The 22,838-nt window shown below is 37.8% G+C and overlaps 5 protein-coding genes across 5 annotated transcripts; 2 read left to right on the forward strand and 3 right to left on the reverse strand.

Moving 5' to 3' along the window:
• Nucleotides 1-510: 510 nt before the first annotated feature.
• Nucleotides 511-3,746, forward strand: LOC145214706 (centrosomal protein of 120 kDa-like). The gene has a single exon (XM_080083288.1). It carries the CDS (start codon nt 563-565, stop codon nt 3,497-3,499), a length of 2,937 nt encoding a protein of 978 aa, XP_079939414.1. The 5' UTR covers nt 511-562; the 3' UTR covers nt 3,500-3,746.
• A 691-nt stretch (nt 3,747-4,437) lies between these two features.
• Nucleotides 4,438-9,688, forward strand: LOC145212679 (cilia- and flagella-associated protein 91-like). Its single transcript, XM_080080899.1, has 15 exons — nt 4,438-4,677; nt 5,141-5,217; nt 5,328-5,485; nt 5,627-5,773; nt 5,839-6,020; nt 6,077-6,254; nt 6,361-6,518; nt 6,581-6,763; nt 6,982-7,121; nt 7,188-7,304; nt 7,394-7,612; nt 7,719-7,837; nt 8,144-8,395; nt 8,657-8,748; nt 8,807-9,688. Exons 1-15 carry the CDS (start codon nt 4,605-4,607, stop codon nt 8,953-8,955), a joined length of 2,244 nt encoding a protein of 747 aa, XP_079937025.1. The 5' UTR covers nt 4,438-4,604; the 3' UTR covers nt 8,956-9,688.
• A 2,359-nt stretch (nt 9,689-12,047) lies between these two features.
• LOC145212682 (omega-amidase NIT2-like) lies at nt 12,048-17,222 on the reverse strand. The gene is made up of 8 exons (XM_080080903.1): nt 17,156-17,222; nt 16,963-17,081; nt 14,799-14,919; nt 14,555-14,737; nt 13,546-13,699; nt 13,395-13,493; nt 12,955-13,010; nt 12,048-12,819 (listed from the first exon to the last, which is right to left on the reverse strand). The coding sequence occupies exons 1-8, from the start codon at nt 17,160-17,162 to the stop codon at nt 12,677-12,679; spliced, it is 882 nt and encodes a 293-aa protein (XP_079937029.1). The 5' UTR covers nt 17,163-17,222; the 3' UTR covers nt 12,048-12,676.
• LOC145212681 (GPI alpha-1,4-mannosyltransferase I, catalytic subunit-like) lies at nt 17,219-18,808 on the reverse strand. Its single transcript, XM_080080902.1, has one exon. The coding sequence runs from the start codon at nt 18,549-18,551 to the stop codon at nt 17,286-17,288; it is 1,266 nt and encodes a 421-aa protein (XP_079937028.1). The 5' UTR covers nt 18,552-18,808; the 3' UTR covers nt 17,219-17,285.
• On the reverse strand, nt 18,809-21,277 carry LOC145212680 (putative aminopeptidase NPEPL1). Its single transcript, XM_080080901.1, has one exon. The coding sequence runs from the start codon at nt 21,214-21,216 to the stop codon at nt 19,618-19,620; it is 1,599 nt and encodes a 532-aa protein (XP_079937027.1). The 5' UTR covers nt 21,217-21,277; the 3' UTR covers nt 18,809-19,617.
• Nucleotides 21,278-22,838: the final 1,561 nt, after the last annotated feature.

Here is a 22,838-nt window from a genome sequence, read left to right on the forward strand (position 1 = left end):
GCTTAAGGGTAATAATATTAAAGTTCAGAATTCAATATAGAAGACACATTTGAGAAGAAAAGTGTTTCTGTGGTGGCTGGGCTCCTCTAAAATACGCAATCTACGCAATCTACTTATAAAACGTATACAACTTTGAAAAATGTTGACGGTTAGGGCTTTTAGGGTCTGGGTGAGGTTTTATAATAAAATTAACACTATAATTTAGTTTTAGATGTCCGGTTTGGGCTTAATATTCTCATATGTGTTGAGAGTGGTACTAAACACTGTATGGTACCGCATGTTAACACTTGTAGAGAAAATGAGACCTGAAAGGCATCTGAAATTAAATTATAAAGTTAATTGTATCACAAACCCTCACCCTGACCCTAATAGCACTAACCGTCAACATCTTAGTTAGTTTTTGTTAGTAGATTGCGTATAGCTTGCGTAGATTGCGTATTTTAGAGTGGCCCGTGGTGGCTTACCTTGTGCATTTTATCTTTTGCGTTTGAGTACACAGTAGACCAATATTCAATTGCGTTGCCTTTTTTCTCATTTCAGGTTTAGGTGGTTATAATTAAACATGCAAAAAGAAGGTTATCTTGTTGTTGTGTCTTTGCTTGAGGGAAGAAACTTTCCCTCAAGACCTAAGCATAACCTCCTCATTGAATGCAAGTTTGATGGAGAATTGCTTGCTACAGATCCTGTGGCTCACAACGAAGTGCCAAACTTCACAACAGAACTTGCATGGGAAATGGACCGCAAATCATTGCACCAACATCGTATGCAGAGGACCCCTGTAAAGTTGCAGTGTTATGCTGTTGATACTGTAAAAAATATCCGTGAACACATTGGATATATTCTGCTTGATCTCCGTGGAGCACAGCTTAAGGCCCAACCTGCCAAGTGGTACAATATTCTTAGCAGTAAGTATCCAAAACTAAAGCCTGCTGTCAAAATTTCCATGATACTAGAAGATGACTCAGCATCAGAAAAGCATGGTTTTAAAGCTCAAGAAGCACCCCCTCGTTCAGTACCTCCAATTGCAGGTGGAGAAATTGAAGCTGTTTTAAATGATGAAGGGGGCTATTTTCAAATTGGACCAGAAAGCTCCAGTTGTGAAATGTTCATTCTTGCTGTTACTGTTGGATCTGCATTCAACCTAGAACAACTTATACCTGGACAAAGGCCTTTACCAGCTCTAACCTCTGGGTTCTTTTTTTATTATTCACTTTTTGGTAGTGACATTACCAATGATCCTTTCTTCGATTTGCTGTCTCCAGACATAACTCCGGAGCGGGCATCAATTCGAATTTCTAGTACTGTCAATTTTCTCAAAGGGTATTTTAACAAACACTCAGTTTTGAAAGTTCACTTGTGTTGTGGTGACCATTTACTTGGATCAGCATCAGCACCTTTTGTAAATTTGTTCACAAAGAAACATGTAAATATGCTAAAAAATGACACTGTTATCATTGATGGAACTTATCACCTTACCCCACCAGATAATCCGATTGACCATGAAGCTATTCAACCACGTGTTAATGTTTCATTGGCACTGAGAAAGGAATCTGTTGAACAACATACACCAAGAAAATCCCAGCCAAAAGTTGTGGATGAAAATTTCGAGGCAGCACCCAATGACAAACCAGTACGTGACACTGACAGTGATGAAAAGCCCACTTCTGCTCAGCCAAAACTGGTCCACTCAACCCCAACTAAAGTTCCTTTAAAATCACCAGAAAGGCAGAAAAAGATGCTAGATACAGAAGATGATGCTACAAGCCTTAGTTCTGAAGATGAGGTACAGCCTAAACAAGTTAATGCTCCCTCACCTATAAAGCCTTTGCCAAGTAAACCATCTCATGCTGACCAAAGCAACAGCCTGGCAACGACTGAGACGCACACAGACATACCACCTCCAACACACCACTTCCGATTTTCATTGGACATTAAAACTATCAGTAAACTACAGTTGCCCCATGCCTGTAACATTTTTGTGAAATATTCCTACCCATTCTTTGGAAGTTATGCCCCTATTATGACATCTCCTGTTCAAGTCACCAATCAGTCTGAGGTGATTGTACCCCACTCAGCATGTGCCTTTGACTTTGCATGTCCTGTACCACTGCTAATGAGCACCTTTCGCACAGTACCCATTGAATTGGAATTATGGCACAAGGATAAAGAGTCTGACAACATTCAACTTGGCACTACAACTCTTGCCCTTTCAAAAATTGTAGAAGCAGACCAAGATACCATCCTTCTTGATCCAGGCGCGGCTAGATCACCCATTGGCTATCGTCAAACTTTTCGTGCATCGCTACATGTTGTTTCACCTTCCGGTGGTCAAGTAGCTCAGCTCAATGTTGTGACTAATTTGGAAAATCTGGGTGAGGTGCGAGACCGTGCAGTTTTGAAACAGCAACAACCGTCTCGGTCCGACAGCAGTGATCAGCCAAAACCTAAGCCCCGTCATGTTGAACCTCCGGTCGAAGACCCACGGGAAACTAACGAATACAAAGCAGCTATTGAACTTGAACTGTGGAAGTCTCAGGAAAGGGATGCTTTCTCCAAGCGACTCAAAGACCTGGAAACGCAGCATTTGCAAACCTTGGGAGAAGAATTTAAAAAGCGTGATCGAGAACGGGAAGCGCTAGTTGCAAAACGTATCGCTGAATACCACGCTTTGGAGAAAAAGCTGTCAACATCGATCGCAAGTTTGGAAAAGAGAGAACAGCAAGTAACAGTTGCTGAACAGGAATTGACGCGACTGAACAAAGATGCTATGAGGGAAAAGGACCGGGTTCTGACAGAAGCTAAGGAGGCGACGCGACGTATGAAAGATGACTGCGTTCATCAGGTGCAGTTGGAGCGGGAACGCCGGGCGTTACTGGAGGAGCAAAACGGAAAACTAACCAAACAAATAAATGAGCTGGAGAAAAAATATGCCGCCGTAATGGCACAATTCTACGACTACAAGAACGAGCAAAGTACCCGGCCTGAAATGCGACTTCAGGCTGAATTGAACCTGCTGCGTTTGGAAAAGACTGAGGTTGAGCGCAAGCTTGAGTCTACGACCAAGTCAAAGTTGCACTACAAACAGCAATGGGGCCGAACACTGAAGGAGTTGGCAATGATGAAGAAACGGGAGCAAGACCATGCGATGGCCAACCTCAAACAGCAACAACAAGAACTTGAGAATTTAAAAATTCGCTACCTTGCATCAGATGAAAAGAAGGCGCTTGAAAACGACAGCGATCGACTAAAGCAAATTGAAAGCGACATACGATCCATGAAACAAGGCACGGCCGCCACAAAAATGTCCTCTATAGCTATAGAGCCGTGTCAGGAAAAATCCAGCGTGTTTGAAGATATCAATGAAAGGGTTTCGCGACTAATCGAAGAAAGAGACACCTTATTAAGGACGGGTGTCTATTCGGACAGTGACCGCATTATTACTGAACTTGACCGACAAATCAAAGAAGAAATGGCAAAACGTGGTCGCATGAACACATAGCTGCTGCGGGTAGCGTTGACATTAGTGGTACAGTTTTTCCGCCAAGGATTAATTTCGCTAAAGCCACATGCCGGTGGAAGCTAAACTTGTATTGTTTAGTTTTTTGAGTTGACTGATGTGTTTGTTTTTTAGATACAAACGTGTAAAGTGTTGAGTTTACCATTATTATTGCAGATTTTATACTCTTATCGCTTTCATTTGTGTTGCAGTATGGAACGCTTAGAATAAAATCCGACTATTTACGGTTTCCGTTTGGGAGTGTATGTAAAACCGAATTTGCACCAAATTCTAGTATTCGGCAGTTGTTGCCGAAAATTCTGCCGAATTAAGAGAACCACGACTTTCACAGTATTTTTTTCTGCAAGGATAACGGCGGTATTACTGCAGTTGCATTGCATCGCGGTGCTAGTTCTGCGGATTTTGAGGTTGCCCCGGCCACCGTTGCCAGCCTTGTAATGATTTGGGCTATTGAGCTATTTTGCAAAAGGACAATGATTTAATAATACAAGCTGATCCAATGTAAGTTATTGCGCAGTTGTTTTTTCACGATTCAGTTTCGTTAAAATACGGACGAAACCCTTACATTTACTTTGAGGCTTAAGTAAATTGCACCTTATTACGAATATCTTGGAACTCGAAACAAGACGTAGTATTTGAAATTCTGACCAGTTTTTAACGGAACATATAGTATCTGCTGTGCAGCGGACTCTACCCTACATTGTAGGTAGGGCCTACATACATGCACAGCCACGAAAAATCATTTTCAGTAAGCCACAGGGTCATTTTTTGTATTATTATATTTATGATGAAATGAAAAAATATCATTATATAGTGTTAAAATTCGCAGGTGGCCATGCAGTAGCAAACATTTCGCTTTTGTACATATATTTTTGCCACTGGTTTAAAAGTTTTCAAACCACTAGCCTGCGACGCAGCGGAGTTGGACTCACTCTGGTGTATCGGATTAATCGGGTCGCTATTAGTAACACAGAAGCAAACCAGAATTGTGAATGTAGGAGAGGTCTATTGCGTTTTGTATTTTAATGATGTAGTTTAGCCCACCATTCATCACCGTCTGGGAAAAACAACTGTGAGCCTATTAAAAATGTCGCAGACACAAACTCAGACGCTACATCGCTCTGTGGTTAATCCCACCCGCAATCATGATTACTTGTATGGTAAGTTTGACATTTTATGCGAGTCTACAAAAAATTAGGCATGTGATCTATTTGAATGTTCAATGTTCTGTAAAAAAGGGACTCAAGAACGAGTAATTTAAACTCTTTTATTTTATTTGTTTATTGTGTAATTATCAAAATGTTAAACTGAAATGATTAAAATTTGGTCTGGGCTGACTGTTTTTCCTTCAGTGCTGCCGGATTTCTTATCAACTTCTTCACTCAGTTAACATAAAATAGTTGACATTTGTAACCACTTGAATTTCATTATTTTAAAAACTAGGTTTGGGTGAATTGTAGCATATATTTTGCTAAAAAACCAGTTGTCATTAAACTTAATAGTTTGGCCAAACAAATATAGCAATCGACTGTTTAATTGATTACCAACTTCTTATGGTTATAGATTGATCACACCACCAGTATACTTTAGTTTAAATTTATATATGTTGTATGTTGCTTTTAGATCCTACCTACACACTTTCCAGTGAACGAGATCATGCAAGAGACACATACAAAGCACATACCAAAGTGGAAAGAATTGTAAGTTGTAAATATGCACCTATGCCAAGTCTTAATTTTTGTCTTTTTGTTTGTTTTCGGTAAATGGTGAAGAAAGATTTGCTATTGTTAAAAGCGAGTTATATTTACAGAAAAAGGTTCCAGCATTTCAGCAGATGTTTTCTGCTTTACCTCACTTTCCAAGATTTCAAGTGCGACTTGAGGCTACTGATCCTGTCCCAAGATTTATTAACAGAAGATGGAGGGGTTACTCTGACCAACGAAGAGAAGCTCTTGTGCGATACACAACGTACGTTGGAGCTTAGTAGTTTTTTTGACAGTACTGTTTACTGTATTACATGATAATTTTGTTAAAAGGTCATTTTTGATTTGGAAATGTTGTCTACGGTACATTTGATATTTTTTCACATAAATTGTGTTTTTGTGACAGGTTCAACTATGATCCATCAGTTCAGATTCCCACTCAAAAGTATGCTGATGCCAAAGTCAGTGGACAGAATCGGTACAAGTATTTCAGAAGACCCATTGTCCCATTTTTGCAACAGGTCCCACCTGAAGTCTTGTTGCAACCAACCACGTAAGTCTTATGGAAGTGGTAACATATATAGCAAAATATATGCATTATATTAAAACTTTTAACAGAGTTGATCCTTTGGCCCCACCTGCTGAACTAGCACAGAGGCCCCCGACCCCAGCTACAAGAACCATTGATGTGCAAACAGACTACCGAGATTCTGAAGCACAAACTGACCCCTACACCCCTGAGTATGTAGTTAGACCTGGAAGTGCACCAGAGCTTCTTACTTTGGCTACTTTATCACATGGTAAAAATCATATGAACTTAAATGGTTTCGTTGTAAAAAAATGAATACTTTATAAGGTCATGGTCTGCCAGCTGGATTGGCTGAGGTGGAAATGATTGAAAGAGCAAGAGCAAAGCGGGCATGGGAAGCCACTTTGCCACCGTTAAGTGATGTCACACAGCTTGATAAACGACAGAAAATGATGGATGAAATGGAACGCAAGGAATGGACTCTCAGGGAGCTAGAAATTGAAAAGTATTTATCACATGTGTTTTATTTAAATGTGGTTCTATTAAAATTGCTATCAAAGAATTTGCTACATTCTTTTGTTGTTTTTAACAAACGTTGCTGTGTTTCTCAGATTGCAAGAAGCAAGGTTGGAAGTTCTCAAAAAATTGCTACTTCAAAGAGAATTAAAACAGCAGGAGCTTAATGACAAGCGGCTGGACAAACTGTGGAGCAAAAAGCAGAAAGCAAAAGAAAATAAAGTTCAAAACATTCGAAAAGAACACATAAAAAGTAAACCTTATTGGTTAAATTGTTCTATCAATGCACCAGCTACTAAAACTATGTTCTTGCAGCTGTAAGAAAGTTAACAAAGAAAAGAGAACAAGTGGAAGGCAAACTCGAAAAAAGAGATCTTATTAATGAATACAGTCAGTTTGAATCTCAAATTCATGCCCCTCTTTCGAGGATGGGTGTTTTTCTAGACAGAGGTTCAGAACAGTATGTTGTCAAAAGCAGATATCTCAACACTTTCCAAGGTAGGTTAAAAAACCTAAAAGCACATTGGTGTATCTAATGTTTGATACAAACCCAATCTCATGTTTGTTTTACTTGAAATTATTACTATGCCTGTTGTACAATACAAGTTGTACAATATTTGTTGTACAATATATATATACACATATTTGTGCATGTATTTTTGCAACCTTAGAACTTTCCATAGACTTACATTCATTTGTAACATGTTGACACCCAGGGCTTCTTGAACTTGAGGCTTCCCTGCCTGACTTTGTTAAGCAGCCAAGGATTCGACCACCCAAGAAGCCGACATCTGCCCATGAAGGGTTTGTAAAGAGAAAAGACAGAAGGGCAATGGAGCTGGCTGAAATGCACAAGGTGCAATAAACTGCCTTTTACTTTCTGGCAGTTGTAAAGAAAAAATGCTAATGCTAAATTTTGCAGGGTATCAAGGAGGCCAAACAAAAGGAAAAAGAAGTCGCGAAGCCTTTGCGCTTTTTACAAAAGGTGGTTAAACCGATCCCACGTCCTCCCACACCAGAAGTAGACGCTCCATCCAAGGTAAGAATTTGGTAACACACAGGAGTTTTAATCACTTTTACAACAAAAAACGAACTTTTGTTTTTATGTTTATTGCATCCTTTTTGCAGGATGATGAAGAGAAGGAGCTGGCGGTGATCTTCCTGCAGAAGTTAATTCGTGGACGGGCCATCCAAAACCAGATGTACGAAGGCAAGGAGAAGTGGCTAGAGTTGATCCAAGAAGTTCGTAGCACTCATGCACTCCAAAAGGCCGAGCAGCAAATGAAACGTCAGGAGAAGCAGCACGTAGTCACACTGCAACGCCAAAGACGTCTTTATCAACATAAGGTCCTAATGTAATAATGTAACCAAACTAAGAAGTATCCTTATCTAGCACTACATAAATTTGGCTGCACAATTTTTGACCAGGTTAAGCAAATTATTCAACTTTTAGGAGGCATTTGTGGATGAATCCCTGTCCCAGATGGAAGGTGAGACAGTTGGGGATATGCTCGACTTCTTGTCTAAAGAGCTTGTACGTTTGGAGGAGGAAAGGAGAATACACGCATTCAGGTTTATTTGTTAAATCGTGAAAACATAAACTGCAACTACATGGACCCGAAAGTCCCCATACTCCGCAATACTATTGCATCTGTACGCTTTTTTCTTACGTGAGCCTTTAACTTAGGCAACGCAATTGTTCTTTAAGCATAGCATATATACAGCTTACTTGCAAGGAAACTCAACGATCGTTATTTGTTAGTAAAGCTCGCATAATTGCATGACAAACGTAAATTAGTCATGGGATTAACCAGATTCGTCTGTACCCATGCCGTCCTGAATGGATTAAATAACTGTGATTACTTTTTTTGCGCTTAGCATGCTCGCTGAGAGGAGGCGTCGCATCCGGGAAGCCGAAGAATCAGGACGCAGGCAAGTGGAGGAGCGAAGAAGGAGGGAGGAAGATGAGATCTTTAAACAGATTATTAAGGTTCACCAATCCACCGTGGACACGTATCTTGAAGACATCATTATTTCTGCTGTTGACAAAACAGCCGACGAACAGGCGAGGGAGGAGATTCGGGATATGGCCGACAAGATTAACGATGTTGCTTATGAAATGGAAGACAGGTGTGTTCGACTACCTCGATTTTGGCAAAGTTGGTTTAAAATGTGCTAAAATCAAATTTACGTGTCTATGGGAAATCAAATCTGATCATAGTGTGTAGAAAACAGAGAACAATACCTAAAAATTGGCAACCTTAAAATTGCAGCGTTGTGTAGTTTTTGGCAAACTACTTTAAAACTGATGCAACATTTTTTTCTATCGTATGGTTTACTTTTACAATAATTTTGTATTACTTTATCACCTATCCTCAAGTTTGATTGCAGGCGGACTGTTCTGCAATCAGAAGAAATTGTTTCGGAACTGGTACATTGTTTTATGCTACCAGAAGTTCTCAAGTCTCATTCGCGTGAAAGACGTAAGTCAACGTTATTATGAAATTCAATACTGTTTCCCTAACCGTCGTTTTGTTTTAGTGCGCCAAGCACAGCGCAAACACTTGCTAGCTGCGCACAGAATTATCCACGCTACAACTGAACCCATTATCGATGGCTCAGCCACGTCATCTGCTGCACAAGACGATGAAAGTACAGGGCAACATCAAGGAGACTCACTTCAAAGTTAAAGACTTTTTGTGTTCGGTTTGTGAATGTGAAAAGTAAAGTTGTTCCAAAATATTAGCTTCTTCTTTTACGGCGAAAATTTCTTTCCCTATTAAACGACACACTTCAAAGTTAGCGACATGTTAAATGTGGCACTTGCTGATTACCATATTATCACATACTTAATAAATAGTTTTTGTTCGGCATCCCGATATACGTAAAATCTTCAACGCATTTTGATTTGTAAAATTTATTGTCTGTGGAACAAAGATAACAATCAAAACTTTCGTAACATTTATTGTCTGTGGAACAGATAACAAAATTAAAACCACTTTGTGCAATGCAACCCACAAGTTGCTCACAAAATTCGCGGGAATGGTTTACCGCATTAGTAAAGATCCAGGCGTTTTTGCTTGTTGAGTGGCATGGCTTCCCGCATTTTGTACACCTCCGAAACATCTGCGTAGTGACGAAATTAAACGCTACGTATATGTCCAAAACCAAAGACATTTTCGGGCCAGTTTTATAAGCCAAATATCCAGCAAAACAGTTTTAATCAATCTATGACGGCCCATATATATTTGTACATTTTGTTATACATGTGCGTGATCGCATAAATTGACATGTAGGCAACTGGTTGTGCATCCCTGGTCTTAAATGTTTCTGCTTACCTATATCGGCATAAATTATGGTCTCCTTGGTCTCGGCCTCCGATATTACGCTCCCCCTTTAATAAAAATGTGTCATTTTTTTAAAGCTCAGGCATTGTTTTTGTGACCCAAATGCACAACACATTTGTCACGTACCAAGGGCTAATCACACAGCTGTGGCTCCACGGAACGTAGGACAATTCAGTATTTCTCGCAGGTGCAATTCCTGCGATGTACAATTGATTGTCTAGAGCTCTGAAACAGGGAAATGGAAGAAACCGTTGTTTGACTATTTTACTTTCGAACTATATAGTCTGTTATAAAACTAAACTTTCACACAAGCCCTCGACTGGAAATATTTGCCTATTTTAAAGAATAGTTACTAGGTAGGTTACACGGTTGAATAAATGATACCACATAAGTTTGTTTTGAATTTTGAATCATACCTTGCTGTTAACAACGGCTTCCAGTGTACTGGGCCTGTTCTTAAGTTAAAAACGCTCGGAAAAAGAACAAGATGACAACCATTGTTGGCATAACGCTGGGCGACTTCGGGAAACCGTAGATCGTAGCAAATGCCCAATCCAACTTTAAACGGACCTATACACAAACGTGGCAAATTGGACTATTGAAAACATTGTGGCATATTTCAAAACTACCTATACAAAACGTTGCAAATTCATTTCCTGATTTAAGAACATTCGATTCTGTGAAATTCACTTTGCCGGGAATTTTAATATCACACATGTGCATCTTTTTAAATGTAGCTACTATTTTGCCAGCAGGGTTGAACACACAACACGTATTGTAATAATTTCCCTCAGCCGACTCGGGAATAGAACCTTTAAAAACAATGAAAAAGTAAGAAGCAATACTTTTTTTCTGTCAAGGACATACCTCCCACGATGTACACACTACATTCTTTCGCAAGTTTTGATAAAAGTGAAGCAGTTGGTCCTGTTGGAATTGCTTATGCATAGTTTTTGAAATGCTGCACTCCGTAGGGCGAGTTGAAACACTCCTGTTAAGAGTGTTTAGTAACTCAACTCAACATCAGAAATGAAATTTAAAAACGTTTTAGAATTTCTTACCGGAAGGACAATAAGTTCTGCACTATTTAAGGCTGCTTCTTTAATCATATTACAAGCCCTTTGCAAATTTTCATCTTTCTGGGTTCCTATAAAGTTCTGAACCAATGCCAGACGCATGACTGTCGTTAGCAGTATAAATGTTTGAACAGCCTGAATAAACGTATCATATACATAACACTAGGTTGATATGAAAAAGTCGTACAAACTTCTATACCCGACTGACGTTATATGCTATCATTTCGGACTTTTAATCGTGAAAGTTTACACTTACTCTTGCCCATATGTCTACATTAACATGTCTTTAGTTTGTGCAACCTCTAAAAATGGGTGGTTTTTACAAGGCAAAATATCATCAAAATTGGCTGTTTATGGCACAACTCTAAACAAAACAATAACATTGTGACCAAAGTATAGCACAAACTATCTAAAAAGCACAGTGACACTTACGAAAGTCGGATCACTGCTAAGTTCATGTGAAGTATCCAGCCTGGAAAACAGACTATTAGGCAAACAAGGTGAGTAAAACGCTGACGAAACATTTTTTGGCGACCTACATTAAAGTTAAAGTCGGTTTGCAAAGACCGAAAATGCTGAACTTCGAAAATAGCAGTGATGGCGCCATGGCGAAGTGAAATCTAACTGACCGGACAAAAGAAAGTTACTTGACAAAGTGCACGGTATTGAAAGAAAAAACAAACAAGTTTACTGCCGGTATGTCACTTTGGCAAATAAATGTGCAGTGAAAGCACAAAAGGATACAAAACGTCACATTTCCGTTGATGGCGACAGTAAGCAGTGTTGTGTTGGGAGGAGGATAGCGGTGACGTCCACTACAACCAAATTTGTACTCGGTTTCGGGCCCATAAATTTTTTAACTGTTCAAAATAATTTTGGGTTTTAATACCCCACTGAACGACTGTTTTAAAAGGTTTAAACAATACGATGGCGGGACGTTACCAGCAAGCAGACAAAATCATTCATTTTTTCCGACTTTTCGAATGCTTTTTCGTTTAACTTACAGGCTATGGTGGTTCTGGAACGTTTCAAAGAAATAAACTCGCCCAGACGTTAATGGCGTCTGTTTTTATTGTATTTGAACGACTTTTACAAATTCTCGTTTACAACTATTCTTCAATTAGTATTCGAATGAGTTGTGTATTCTTGTTGCGAACTTGTGGCAACAAAGAACCATGTTGTATATTCTTAAACATACGAGTAAGCGAAAATGTGTTGCAATTGCAAATAAAAAAAATTAAACGTTGATTTAATCAGTGTAAAAACACCTCAACGGCAATTTTATGTCTCGATTGCTGTTATGTCCTACTGACTAAAAACAGATGGCAGTCCGTTTTCTGCACTTAAAAAACGACGCTATTGTAACTTTTTGTGTATGTAATCTTCAATATGCATATTAATAGGTCGCTGGCACTCAACTCTTGACAGAATCTCATACACATTCAGGCAAACAACATAGTTTGTTTTGCAGGCATATTTTTCTGAGTTCCAATAAATTTTAAGCAACAAATAGTTACAACATCAATAAAATAAAAGATTAAGCCAACAGCACAAACACAAGTCTACCAAAGACAAATCTAGGCCTCTAGAATTTTCATCCGATTCATTTTTACTCAATTTTGTACCTGTCAGACACAAATAATCCAATATAATTTGTTAATGTACTATGGTTCAAAATCTCCAATCAAAGTATAATTCAAGCACTAAAGAAAAACGATTCACAGCCAAGACGCATGATAAAAGCATACTGGGTGAACACAGAGCAAATTAATTTGTTAAATTTTATCTTTAAAAGCTGTCTTTGCAAAAAACTAATGCAAGTTACTTTTCAACTCCATTAAAATAAAAACAGGTATGGACTAACATGCATTCTATCAATACAATGATATAAAAGTTAATGAATGATACACCTGCCCTAACCACCGCAGACAAGCAAAATTTTTGGCATAAATAGTTCAATGTTAAAAGACAAAGATAATTCGAGGCACCTAATCGACATGTTGGTTTACATCAATGTTGTATCCAGACATTTCCTTTAAACTTTCGCATGGGTTCGGTCTTGAATACACATCCAATCTCCTTTGATTATTAAGAGGAATATTTTGACGTACTTCCTCAAGACGCCCAATATCTGTTTTAATGAGTGGTTAAGTAAGCTTGTGATACACTAATTATTTTTTATTGAGATAACTTTTGTAACACAGCACAGGTTTATTTAACTGAACACATTTAAAGAAAACAAAAGTAATTGATTGTAGATTCTTACCAATTTCTGCATATATTATTGACTCTTCATGACTAGTTTTTGCAAGAATATCTCCCCTGAAAATCACACAAAAGCATAGGTTTCAAATTGCTCACTACAAAGTCTGTGACCAAATCCAACATAGAAAACCATTTGTTGTAGATGGCATATAATTGTTACCTAAATGGTTAAGTTTAACCTTTATGAATTTTTTTAAAACCCAGAAAGGGAAAAATAACACCAATACAGTATAACAAACACTGGCTAATTTAGGTGCAATAAACATGTTGATCTGCAGTAACCTCTCGCCAAGAAGAAATCAAGTGAATAGTTTTTTACGATAAATTGATTGGAATTGCTCTTTCTAAGCCAAAACATAGAAAACAACACAAGGTTGGGCAGAAAAAAATTATCAAAACATTATGTGCTGCACGCAGGGAAGGTACGCATAATAAACTGACCATGGGCCAACAGTCGAAGAGTTACCCCAAGCCACATAGGTTGCACCTTCATCTCTAGCTGGTGAAACAGCTGCCACATACATTTGGTTGTCCAGTGCCCTAAAAACATGACATAATTTATGTCTGAAAACAAGCAGGCAAATTAACATACCTTGCTTGCTGCAAAAGTTGCCAATGTGCAGGCCCAGTTGTCATATTAAATGCTCCTGGGTATACAACTAGATGACAACCTTCCTTAGCATAAATTTGGGCTAGTTCAGCAAACCGCATGTCATAGCAAATTCCCAATCCTACTTTACAGGGTCCTAAAAACAAGAGCATAAGTTTTACTTGACCAATTCTAAATTCCTTAGTTTTCATTTAATGTTTATTAAGATGAACATAAATTCATAACTGGGATCAACCCTAAAGCGCCGATGCAGAACAGCAATCATGGCACACTCATATGTAAAGATGCCGTTAATGGGCCTGGCATACTGTGATTTAATGTTTATGGCAGTGGTTCTCAAACGTTTTTGGGTTGCGACGCCTCTGGAAAAGATTTCTGGGCTTGCGATGCACCAGCGAAAAAAGTTAATGAGGAAACTTATTATTAAAGTTGTGTTTATTGATACAGTAACATAAAGCCACGAAACGAAACCATTGTGCGGCTCCCCTGGAAAATTTAAACGACGCACCAGGGCGTCGCGACGCATAGTTTGAGAACTCCAGGTTTATGGGATTAAAAATTTGCCATATATAAATGCATATTTTCAGTTTATTGCTAGATGATGCAACATAAAACATGGAACTACTTGTGGTGTGAACAGCAGATGATTTAAACTAGAGATGCACTGAACAACTGTGAAAGGTTCAGACCGAAACCCAATATTTAGTTACAAGGTAGAATTATTTTATTTAAATGAACATAAAATACAAATTCTAATGAAGGTTTTAAAAAGAAATATACAAGTAAACTATTTTGTGGCACAAAGACACCAAAACACATTTAAGGATGCATAAGCAGCACAAACTTAGAAAAGGTTCACTTGGAGCATTTTATTTATTTAACTGCAAAACTTTCATGGTTGCATAAACATGTTTGGTTTCGGAAAAGTTAAACTTATGTGCACCACTAATTTGATCAACACATACAAAACAAACGTCCTGGGAAAATCTACCTGCATTGAATGTGACAAATGTATTTCCTGGCTTCAGTACATCAGATTCTTGAAAGAAGATTTTTCCTGGCACATTAATATCAAACAAATGCATTTTTCTGTACTTTGCTATAGTATCACCATTTGGAGCAAATACTGAACAGGTGTTGTACAGATTTCCATTTTCATTTTCAGGAATTGATCCTGTCAAAATCACATGGAAATGTTTTTTTATTGAAAGCAGTGTAATTTCAAAACAACAAACCTCCAACCAGAAAAACTTGACACTCCTTAGCCACCTCAGAAAGTGACTTTGTGGTTGGTCCAGGGACAGGTTCAGAGTATTCTTTGAAATATTGTGTTCCATAAGGAGAGTTGAAACATTCCTTTTGTTACAAAACAAATGTTATCTTTCATTTTACCATGAAACTACTGAAATACGTATTTGTAATAGAATAGTTATGTGGAAATCTTATCATAGCTTAAAACATTGCAATAAATAAGGCAAAAACGAAGTAGAAGAAAAGCTCTTCTATAACAGACTTATTACAACTAGAAAAGAGCCTTTCTGATATACTTCAATTTGATATATTCTATACGATATTTACCAATTTACTATACTATACACAATTGTATCTACATGTATGATTGTTTTTGCAAGCAAAAACGAATGGGTCCCCACACTAGTGTTTATGCAGATTTACGGTAAACCTATGTTGCGGTTATTTTTAGATTCTTAAGGACAAATTTTTCACAAAACATTAACTTAACTTCAAAAGTTTTTGTCCGTATTCTTTTTGCATCATTATTGTCATATAATTACAAAAAATCGGTGAAAAAAGAACGGGGAAAATACTTTCAATTTAATCTCTTGCTTTGACCTTGATATTGTCGTTTAAGTTCAGTTTTTAAACACAAATTTTCCTAGAAAGCCGTAACTGTTTTTTGTCATTATATAAAAAAGTCGTTTGCTACAAAGGTATACATAAAAACTTGTTTTTCACCTAACTTTGTTTCGCAAAAACGACCATTTAATGACCTTTTGACACTGTTTTTAACAGCATGCAGTCCTTAGTGTTTAACAATACCGTTCAGCCTAATTTATACATCACTTAAGTACTGATTCTTGAATTCATTTGTCAAAAATAAAGAAGATACGTTATGACGAAAAATTCTTAACTGTGTTGTAATGCCTACAAGTTGACCTTTAATAGTGACCCGTGGTTATGCGACGGCCAAGCTGACAACGAGAATATAAAGACTATTTATCGCGGCATTTGAAAAAGCTAAGTTTATTTTTTCATATTTATGTTGATCAACGACGTTTTGCCTGACATAAACGAAACCGAAGTACGTTTATCGAGTTTAAATTACGTCTTAGGTGTAAAAACTTCGCCAAAACAGAAAATGCGCGTGATAACTCAATAAAACGACACAGCATTGCTGCACAAAAAAACAGCTGATTTCTAATCACCCAAACGACTGTCTCGTAAAACGTCTGTCCGGGCGTCAAGCTGAGCACTCCCGCTCTGCCGCCTTAATCGTAAACCAGTGGATTCCTCCCTTGGGACTTATATCTGACTGATAGCGTACGCATATTATGGGTTGAAAAGGTAACTGGCAAAATTTTAAATACTAAACGAATACCCTGCTTAAACAATTGTTATTTTTTTAAATATTTCAGCACCATAGGGCTTGTATTTCTGCCCTAAAACTAAAACCGATTATTTCGGGGTTTAAAGGGTAAAAAATGGGTGAATCCGAAAAAAAGATACAAAATTCTTTAAAAAACCTTACATTGCACCAAACAACAAAGCATGAAACTCCAAGACGCTGTACTTTAGTCAGTACAACGGTTTTAAAAAATTTACATTTTGGGGGCCTGTGGGTGAACCGCTGGGCCAATCGGGGTTAAACTTCAGGAGGATCAAATTTGGATTATTCACTAACATCTTTGTAAATTTTAATAAATTTAAAGCACTCTTTCTTGACCAAACGCGACTCACAAGCCAGCGTTACTAAAACCGATTATTTCGGGGTTTAAAGGGTGAATCCGAAAAAAAGATACAAAATTCTTTAAAAAACCTTACATTGCACCAAACAACAAAGCAAGAAACTCCAAGATGCTGTACTTTAGTCAGTACAGCCGTTTCAAAAAATTTACGTTTTGGGGGCTTGTGGGTGAACCGCTGGGTCAAGCGGGGTTAAACTTCAGGAGGATCAAATTTGGATTATTAACTAACATCTCTGAAAATTTGAATAAATTTAAGCACTCTTTCTTGACCAAACATGTGTCACAAGCCAGCGTTAGACAGAAAAAAAAAATACGGACAAAAACAATATGTGTCCCCTTCAGGTAAGGGGACCCATAATAAACATTACACAGCAAACAAATATTTATTATGATATTTTTATGGAAAGCAACTTACAGGAAGGGCTATTAATTTTGCCCCTTTGCTTGCAGCTTCCTTCACCAACTTACATGCCTTCTTGACATTTTCGGTTTTGTTGGTTCCAACAGCCATCTGTATCAGTGCAAGACGCAAGGCTACAAACAATGACTGGTTGTCAAATTTTTAGCACAACGAATAGATTTTTTTACAAAATAGAAGTTTTACTAACCTGACATATTACTTGTTAATTTGACAGGTACCAAAGCCTAAGTATCAAACAGTTTTGCAAAACCTATACAAAACAATGCATATATATTAATCACACACAATTCTACACACTAAAAACAGAAATACATGCTTTAATCTTTTTTGTTTTTCACAAAATCTGCTTGTGGTGAGAAATAATGGTAGATGCAGTAACCAATGATGAAAACATTTGTTGCAAAAAACAAGATACCAGCTAACCAAACAGTCTGAAATGTATTCCACCCGAGAAATTCAATACAATAGGCTGGTGCCAACCAGATCCCTTGGCCGAAAAACCATAAAACTGCAACCAGGATCAAGCTCCTGTAATGTTTCCTCGTAAAACCATTCAGCAAAACTGGGACAATCGAAAAATACCACAAGAAGTATTGAGATGTGCATATCTTGTTAAAAGTAACAAAGGTGTAAGTCAAAACAAAAAAGCACACTGCAAGCTGTTTGTACAACATACTTGACAACAAAATTACTAAAGAAAGTTGAGTCACAAAAGTTAAAAGACCCAACCAATGGGCATTGTTGATATACAGCATGTAAAAATACACAGAAAAATTGTGGCGAATGTCCCTTCTTTTAATGTGGTACAGGTAGGTGTGATCCAAAAAATCAAAACCATACAGAAAGTACATCAGAGCTGTCATAATCACAAACACAAACAAAAAACAAGTAAAAAACATTATGTTGTTGTATGTAACTACTTTTTTAAAAGCAGCACTTAATTTTCTTTTGTGTATGCAGTTGAACAAAGTGTACACGAAGTTCTGATTCTTATCACTGAATTTGTTTTCTCCGAGGTAGAAAAGAATTGCCAAAGAGTAAACAATTGGATAGATTTTCAGGTGCACAGCAAGAGCAAACAAAACAGAAGCAAACATTATTTGCTTACTAAGCAAGAAATGCAAAACACCAAGAACCAGTGCGGCCATGATTGACTCAGCATTGCCTCTGCATGACACAGTGGCTGTCAATGGATTTAGAAGCCACAGTGCTATTGCAAACTGCTGCTGCAATTTTGAAGACCCAGATTGTTGCATGATGCTCTGCAAAAACACTGCAGCCATGAAGTCACCTATTACAAATAATACTTTGCCCCATGCCTGATGAAGATAAATATTTGGCAAAAGCAGCCATGCCAAAATTGGACTGTACCTGTATGTTGCTCGGCAATATGGCGATTGACCAAAACTGACAAATGTTGCAGCATCAGAAAATACATAGTAATCAACATCAGTAAATTTGACTTCCATGTTGGCATCCTGCCATTCAGCATAAACTATGAGCATAATCCGCAGCCACAATGCACAAAAGTATATCATCCAAGTGTCTATTTTCTTCATGTTACTCAGTACGGGTTTCAGCATCGTTCGTTGGTGGTGCTTGCTTTTCTTTATCTGTTCCTAAAATTGATTGCTCAAGCTCAGTTAAGTCCATTCCTTGATTTTTCATAGCATTCTTGACACAAGCTTGGTAATTTTTAAAAATGTCAGCACATCGATCCACAGTATCACCTTTGAGGTAGTGCTCTCTAAACCAGTGATTAAAACATTTGTCATACTCCCATTTCAATGGAGTACATTCAGAACCAATGCTATTCATATTACCATAAACTTAACCAGAATTCCTAAATTATACAGCACACAATGAGGCCAACCATATAAACATTTCAGCCACACATATTCACATATGGTTGTATGAACAATTAAATACATTTTTGATACATCGTGAATACATTTAAAACTTCTTAAAGCAGTGCATTTTTTGTGCAGGTGTAAGATTTGTCAAGCACACAATACTGGAAGCAAAAGTCTGCTATTTTTAACTAATTAATATAGTATGATAAATTGAATGCAATCAAAGTACTAAAACCATGCTGCACACATTTGAGAAATTGGAAAAAACTAGTGATGCAGATAAGTTTTGGTTTCCTGAATCGTTTTAACAAGTTCTAAAACAAAATCATGTTTTTTTCCAATATATTGAGTTTTGTACTGTTTATATCTAGAGTTTCATAGACAGGTTTACCTACATGCAATTATATATATTGGTTGTGTCTTTTGAAAGTTGAATATTGGTTTGGTTCAAATTCGTTTGAGGCATGTTCACGGCATCACTAGTTAAATCCAACAGAATCTTTTTTTTTTGAAACAAGACATCTTTAGATGAAAAAAATATAATTTGACATATTCTTTTCACATTTAAAAATAACATCGTTGCACCTAAACATTTTAGCAAAATCGCAGCAAAGCACAACAAAACAATTTGCTTTTCCAACATTTTTGGTAATTCTTTCGAATCATTCAAATGGCACAAAACTTCATTTACTAAACAGAGTTCCTAAAACCCTGCTTTTCAGTCAAATTGAAAAAAAGTAATATGCATTTTAGAACACATTAATTCAGCAGTAAACACTCTACTTGCCATAAAATTTCAGGCATTACGTGGGCGTTTACTGGCAATACTGTTTTCATCTAAACCATCTTCATAATCAACACCACCCGTGGAGACATCTGATGGTGCAATCAGCTGAAGCAACTTGTCCTCACTGTTCTGGCCAAACAAAGTCAAAAGAAGAGCAACACCATATCCAGTTGCCCTTTCTCCACAGTGTGCTGGTGAAGCCATATCTACATGGATCCAAGTTCCTGGAAAACTGAAAGCACCCTGAAGATGGCTACCAATGAAAAGGCCTGCACATGATGACTGGGCATTGGACCTATCTGCTACAGAATTCTTCATGTCAGCAACAGCCGAGTTAAATTCCGAGAAATGAAGTTCAGGACAGTACACAAGAGGATGAGTAAGATCACCAGACTTTTTACCAGCTTCCATAGCTATTCGCTCCCACTTTTCATTGTTGGTCAAAATAGCAGCATGATACTTTCCTGTTGACACTCCTTGTGCACCTGTAAGTGTTGCCATATCAAGGATAATGTCAGCCCTTAAATCCTTTGATGCATATGCCACACCATCTCCTAGAACCAGTCTACCTTCTGCATCAGTGTTGTTAATTTCCACTGATCGTCCAGAGTACAGAATATGAATGTCATCGGGTCTTGTTGCTATAGGACCCACAGAGTTTTCAGCAAGACATAAAACAGCATGAAGATTCTGCTTAAAACCTCGTTTAACAGCTGCTCGAAAAGCAGATAACACAGCTGCTGCACCACCACAATCTCTTTTCATTCCTGGCATGGTGGTCTTACCCTTTATACTCAAACCACCAGTGTCATAAACAATGCCTTTTCCACACCAAGCAATGGTAAGAGTAGCATTAGGTACATAATGGCTAAGAACAACTAATGCCGGTGGATGTTCAGAGGCCTTTCCAACACCATAGATGCCACCAAACCCTTGTTTGTCTAGATCTTCACCTTGTATGACCATGGGCACAATTCCAAGTTCCTCGCCAACCTCCTTAGCTTCATTGACAAAAGCAGTAGTATTCATAATATTACAAGGCATGTCCACAATTTTTGCTGCCAAACGAACAGAATCAGCAGTGTCCTGAAGGCAGGCTGCAATCTCTTTAAGGTCACAAGTTTTCTCACCCACAATTACAAACTCCACAGATAGAGTACGCTGCCTCTTTGGCTTCCCTCCATCGGTTCTCATAGTAAATAACGGATATGACCTGGCAATGGCACAACCACATGCAAAAACCTCAGATTCTTCACATACTATAACCACCACTTGGTCACCTTTTCCAGTTAGACAGCTTCGCAGCAGCTTTGGAATGTGGTAAGCACTTGAAGGCATGTTATGCCGACTTACTTTATCGGAAAAACCTCCAACATTTGCGTTGCTCATCCAAAGACCACAAGTATCAGTTGGTGCTGGACTGAGTGACTGAACAGCCTTTTTCCATACAGATTCACTTACTTTTTGCTCTAAATGGGGTGAAACATCTTTCCATGACACTTTTCTAAGATTGGAACATTTTCCTATCACACTAACAGGCACTTGGGAGGGATCACTTTTGAATGAAGTCCCAACAAACTTAACATCAGTTAAAGGCATACCAAACATTACACAACTGTTACAGCTAAACAGTAGAATCCTGATAAATACATCAAACCAAAATAAGCAGAGTTAAACAAACCAATTGAATAAATGTCAACTAAACTTCTTTTTTAACAATACATTATTTTGACTTATGTGACATTTTTTATGTTACCTGTTACCCATTCTTGTACCCCTACCTAATCCACTATCATAATCTGTTTATTCCCCAAAGTTGATCAATTACTAAGGTAATAAGGTTATTATGAATATAGAATAGATGCATGTAATAGTCTGTAGGAATATAAAGGGCAATTTAAATGTTATGTAAAATGTGCACAAAGTTTTGCTGTTTTCTGCACAAGTATTTATGTAGCAATTCGTTTCCAAAACAGGATGCAAAGTAAAATCTATTTTAGTTTAAAAAGCACGTTTCTGGGAGACATTGCGGAGCAGAGAAACACTCTTATGGCGCCCCAAGTGTCAATTTTTTGGGGAAAGTCCGCAAATGGAAAAATGATTAACTTCCCAGGGACCAGTTTGCTCATAGCACTGGTCTCCAGAAGGTCAGTTTTTAAAATAATATGTCATAGTGATTCAAACTGTTTTTACGACACAAAATTTTATTAATTGCATATTTTCGGTACAATCGGGCAGATGCCTTGTTGGTTAGAAAATGGGACTGATCTGGTTTTTCACAAAATTTTTCTGATGTGATAAAAACGTCATACAGCAATAGTGAAGTCATAAAGGCATTTTAGTCATTACATTTGGCAACCGGCAAGGAGGAAAAGATAGCGTGATCGATTTACGTCAACTCGCAACTTTTGAGTCAAAAGTGTATTTTTGTGATTCTGGATCGGACTTAAATTACTATTGGTACACGAAGAAGCCTGTTTTGGTTTGTGGTCCTGATTTTAGAATGACATGGTCTGCTGTTAGGCGAAATAGTTTATAACTCTGAGTTTAGTTGCTCAAAGTTCGGTTTAAAGATGTTAAATTAACATGATAGATACCATGCAGTGGTGGGATTCAGCCGGCTCGCACCACCACTGTCTTTTAATCCCACCACTGTCATCATGTTGATATAGATTACGACCTCCCCTCTTAGTCCAAAACTTTTTTAATTATTAAAACGGATTGTAAATAGATTAATAAATCTTTCTTGTAGTAAAAAGTGCGTTTTGGCTACCTAAACAGTTTTACAGGAAAAAAAATACTAGATTAACTGCTTTGGGTATAAAGAACAGTTTTGTTTGTTACGTTTTCGCTATACTTCGAAAACGAACAGATTATTTCTGGTGGAAGGTATTTCAGGTTTTGTAATCCAGAAGAAATTCGATAAATGGCAACACACAAATCCCACAACGCGAAAAAATGAACGAGGGCGGTAATGACGCACGAAAGATGCGTGCGTTCGAGGGGCCATTTAGAATAAGATTGAGCACTAAGCGGGAACGTACCACCACGACGTCTGTAAGGAATTTGAGTCAATTCGTTTAGATCTTATTGTATTACCATTGATTTGGGCAACAAGTGGGGCGTCTTGCTAGCGAGCTCCATTTCTGGATCTTTCGTCAATAGCATTCAATGACGTGCCTTGTGTAATTATGTAACCGTCAGGCACCGGGTATATAAAAGGGGGAACC

This window comes from Phallusia mammillata, chromosome 2 (genome assembly GCF_965637545.1).
Source record: "Phallusia mammillata chromosome 2, kaPhaMamm4.hap1.1, whole genome shotgun sequence".
Taxonomy (NCBI): domain Eukaryota; kingdom Metazoa; phylum Chordata; class Ascidiacea; order Phlebobranchia; family Ascidiidae; genus Phallusia; species Phallusia mammillata.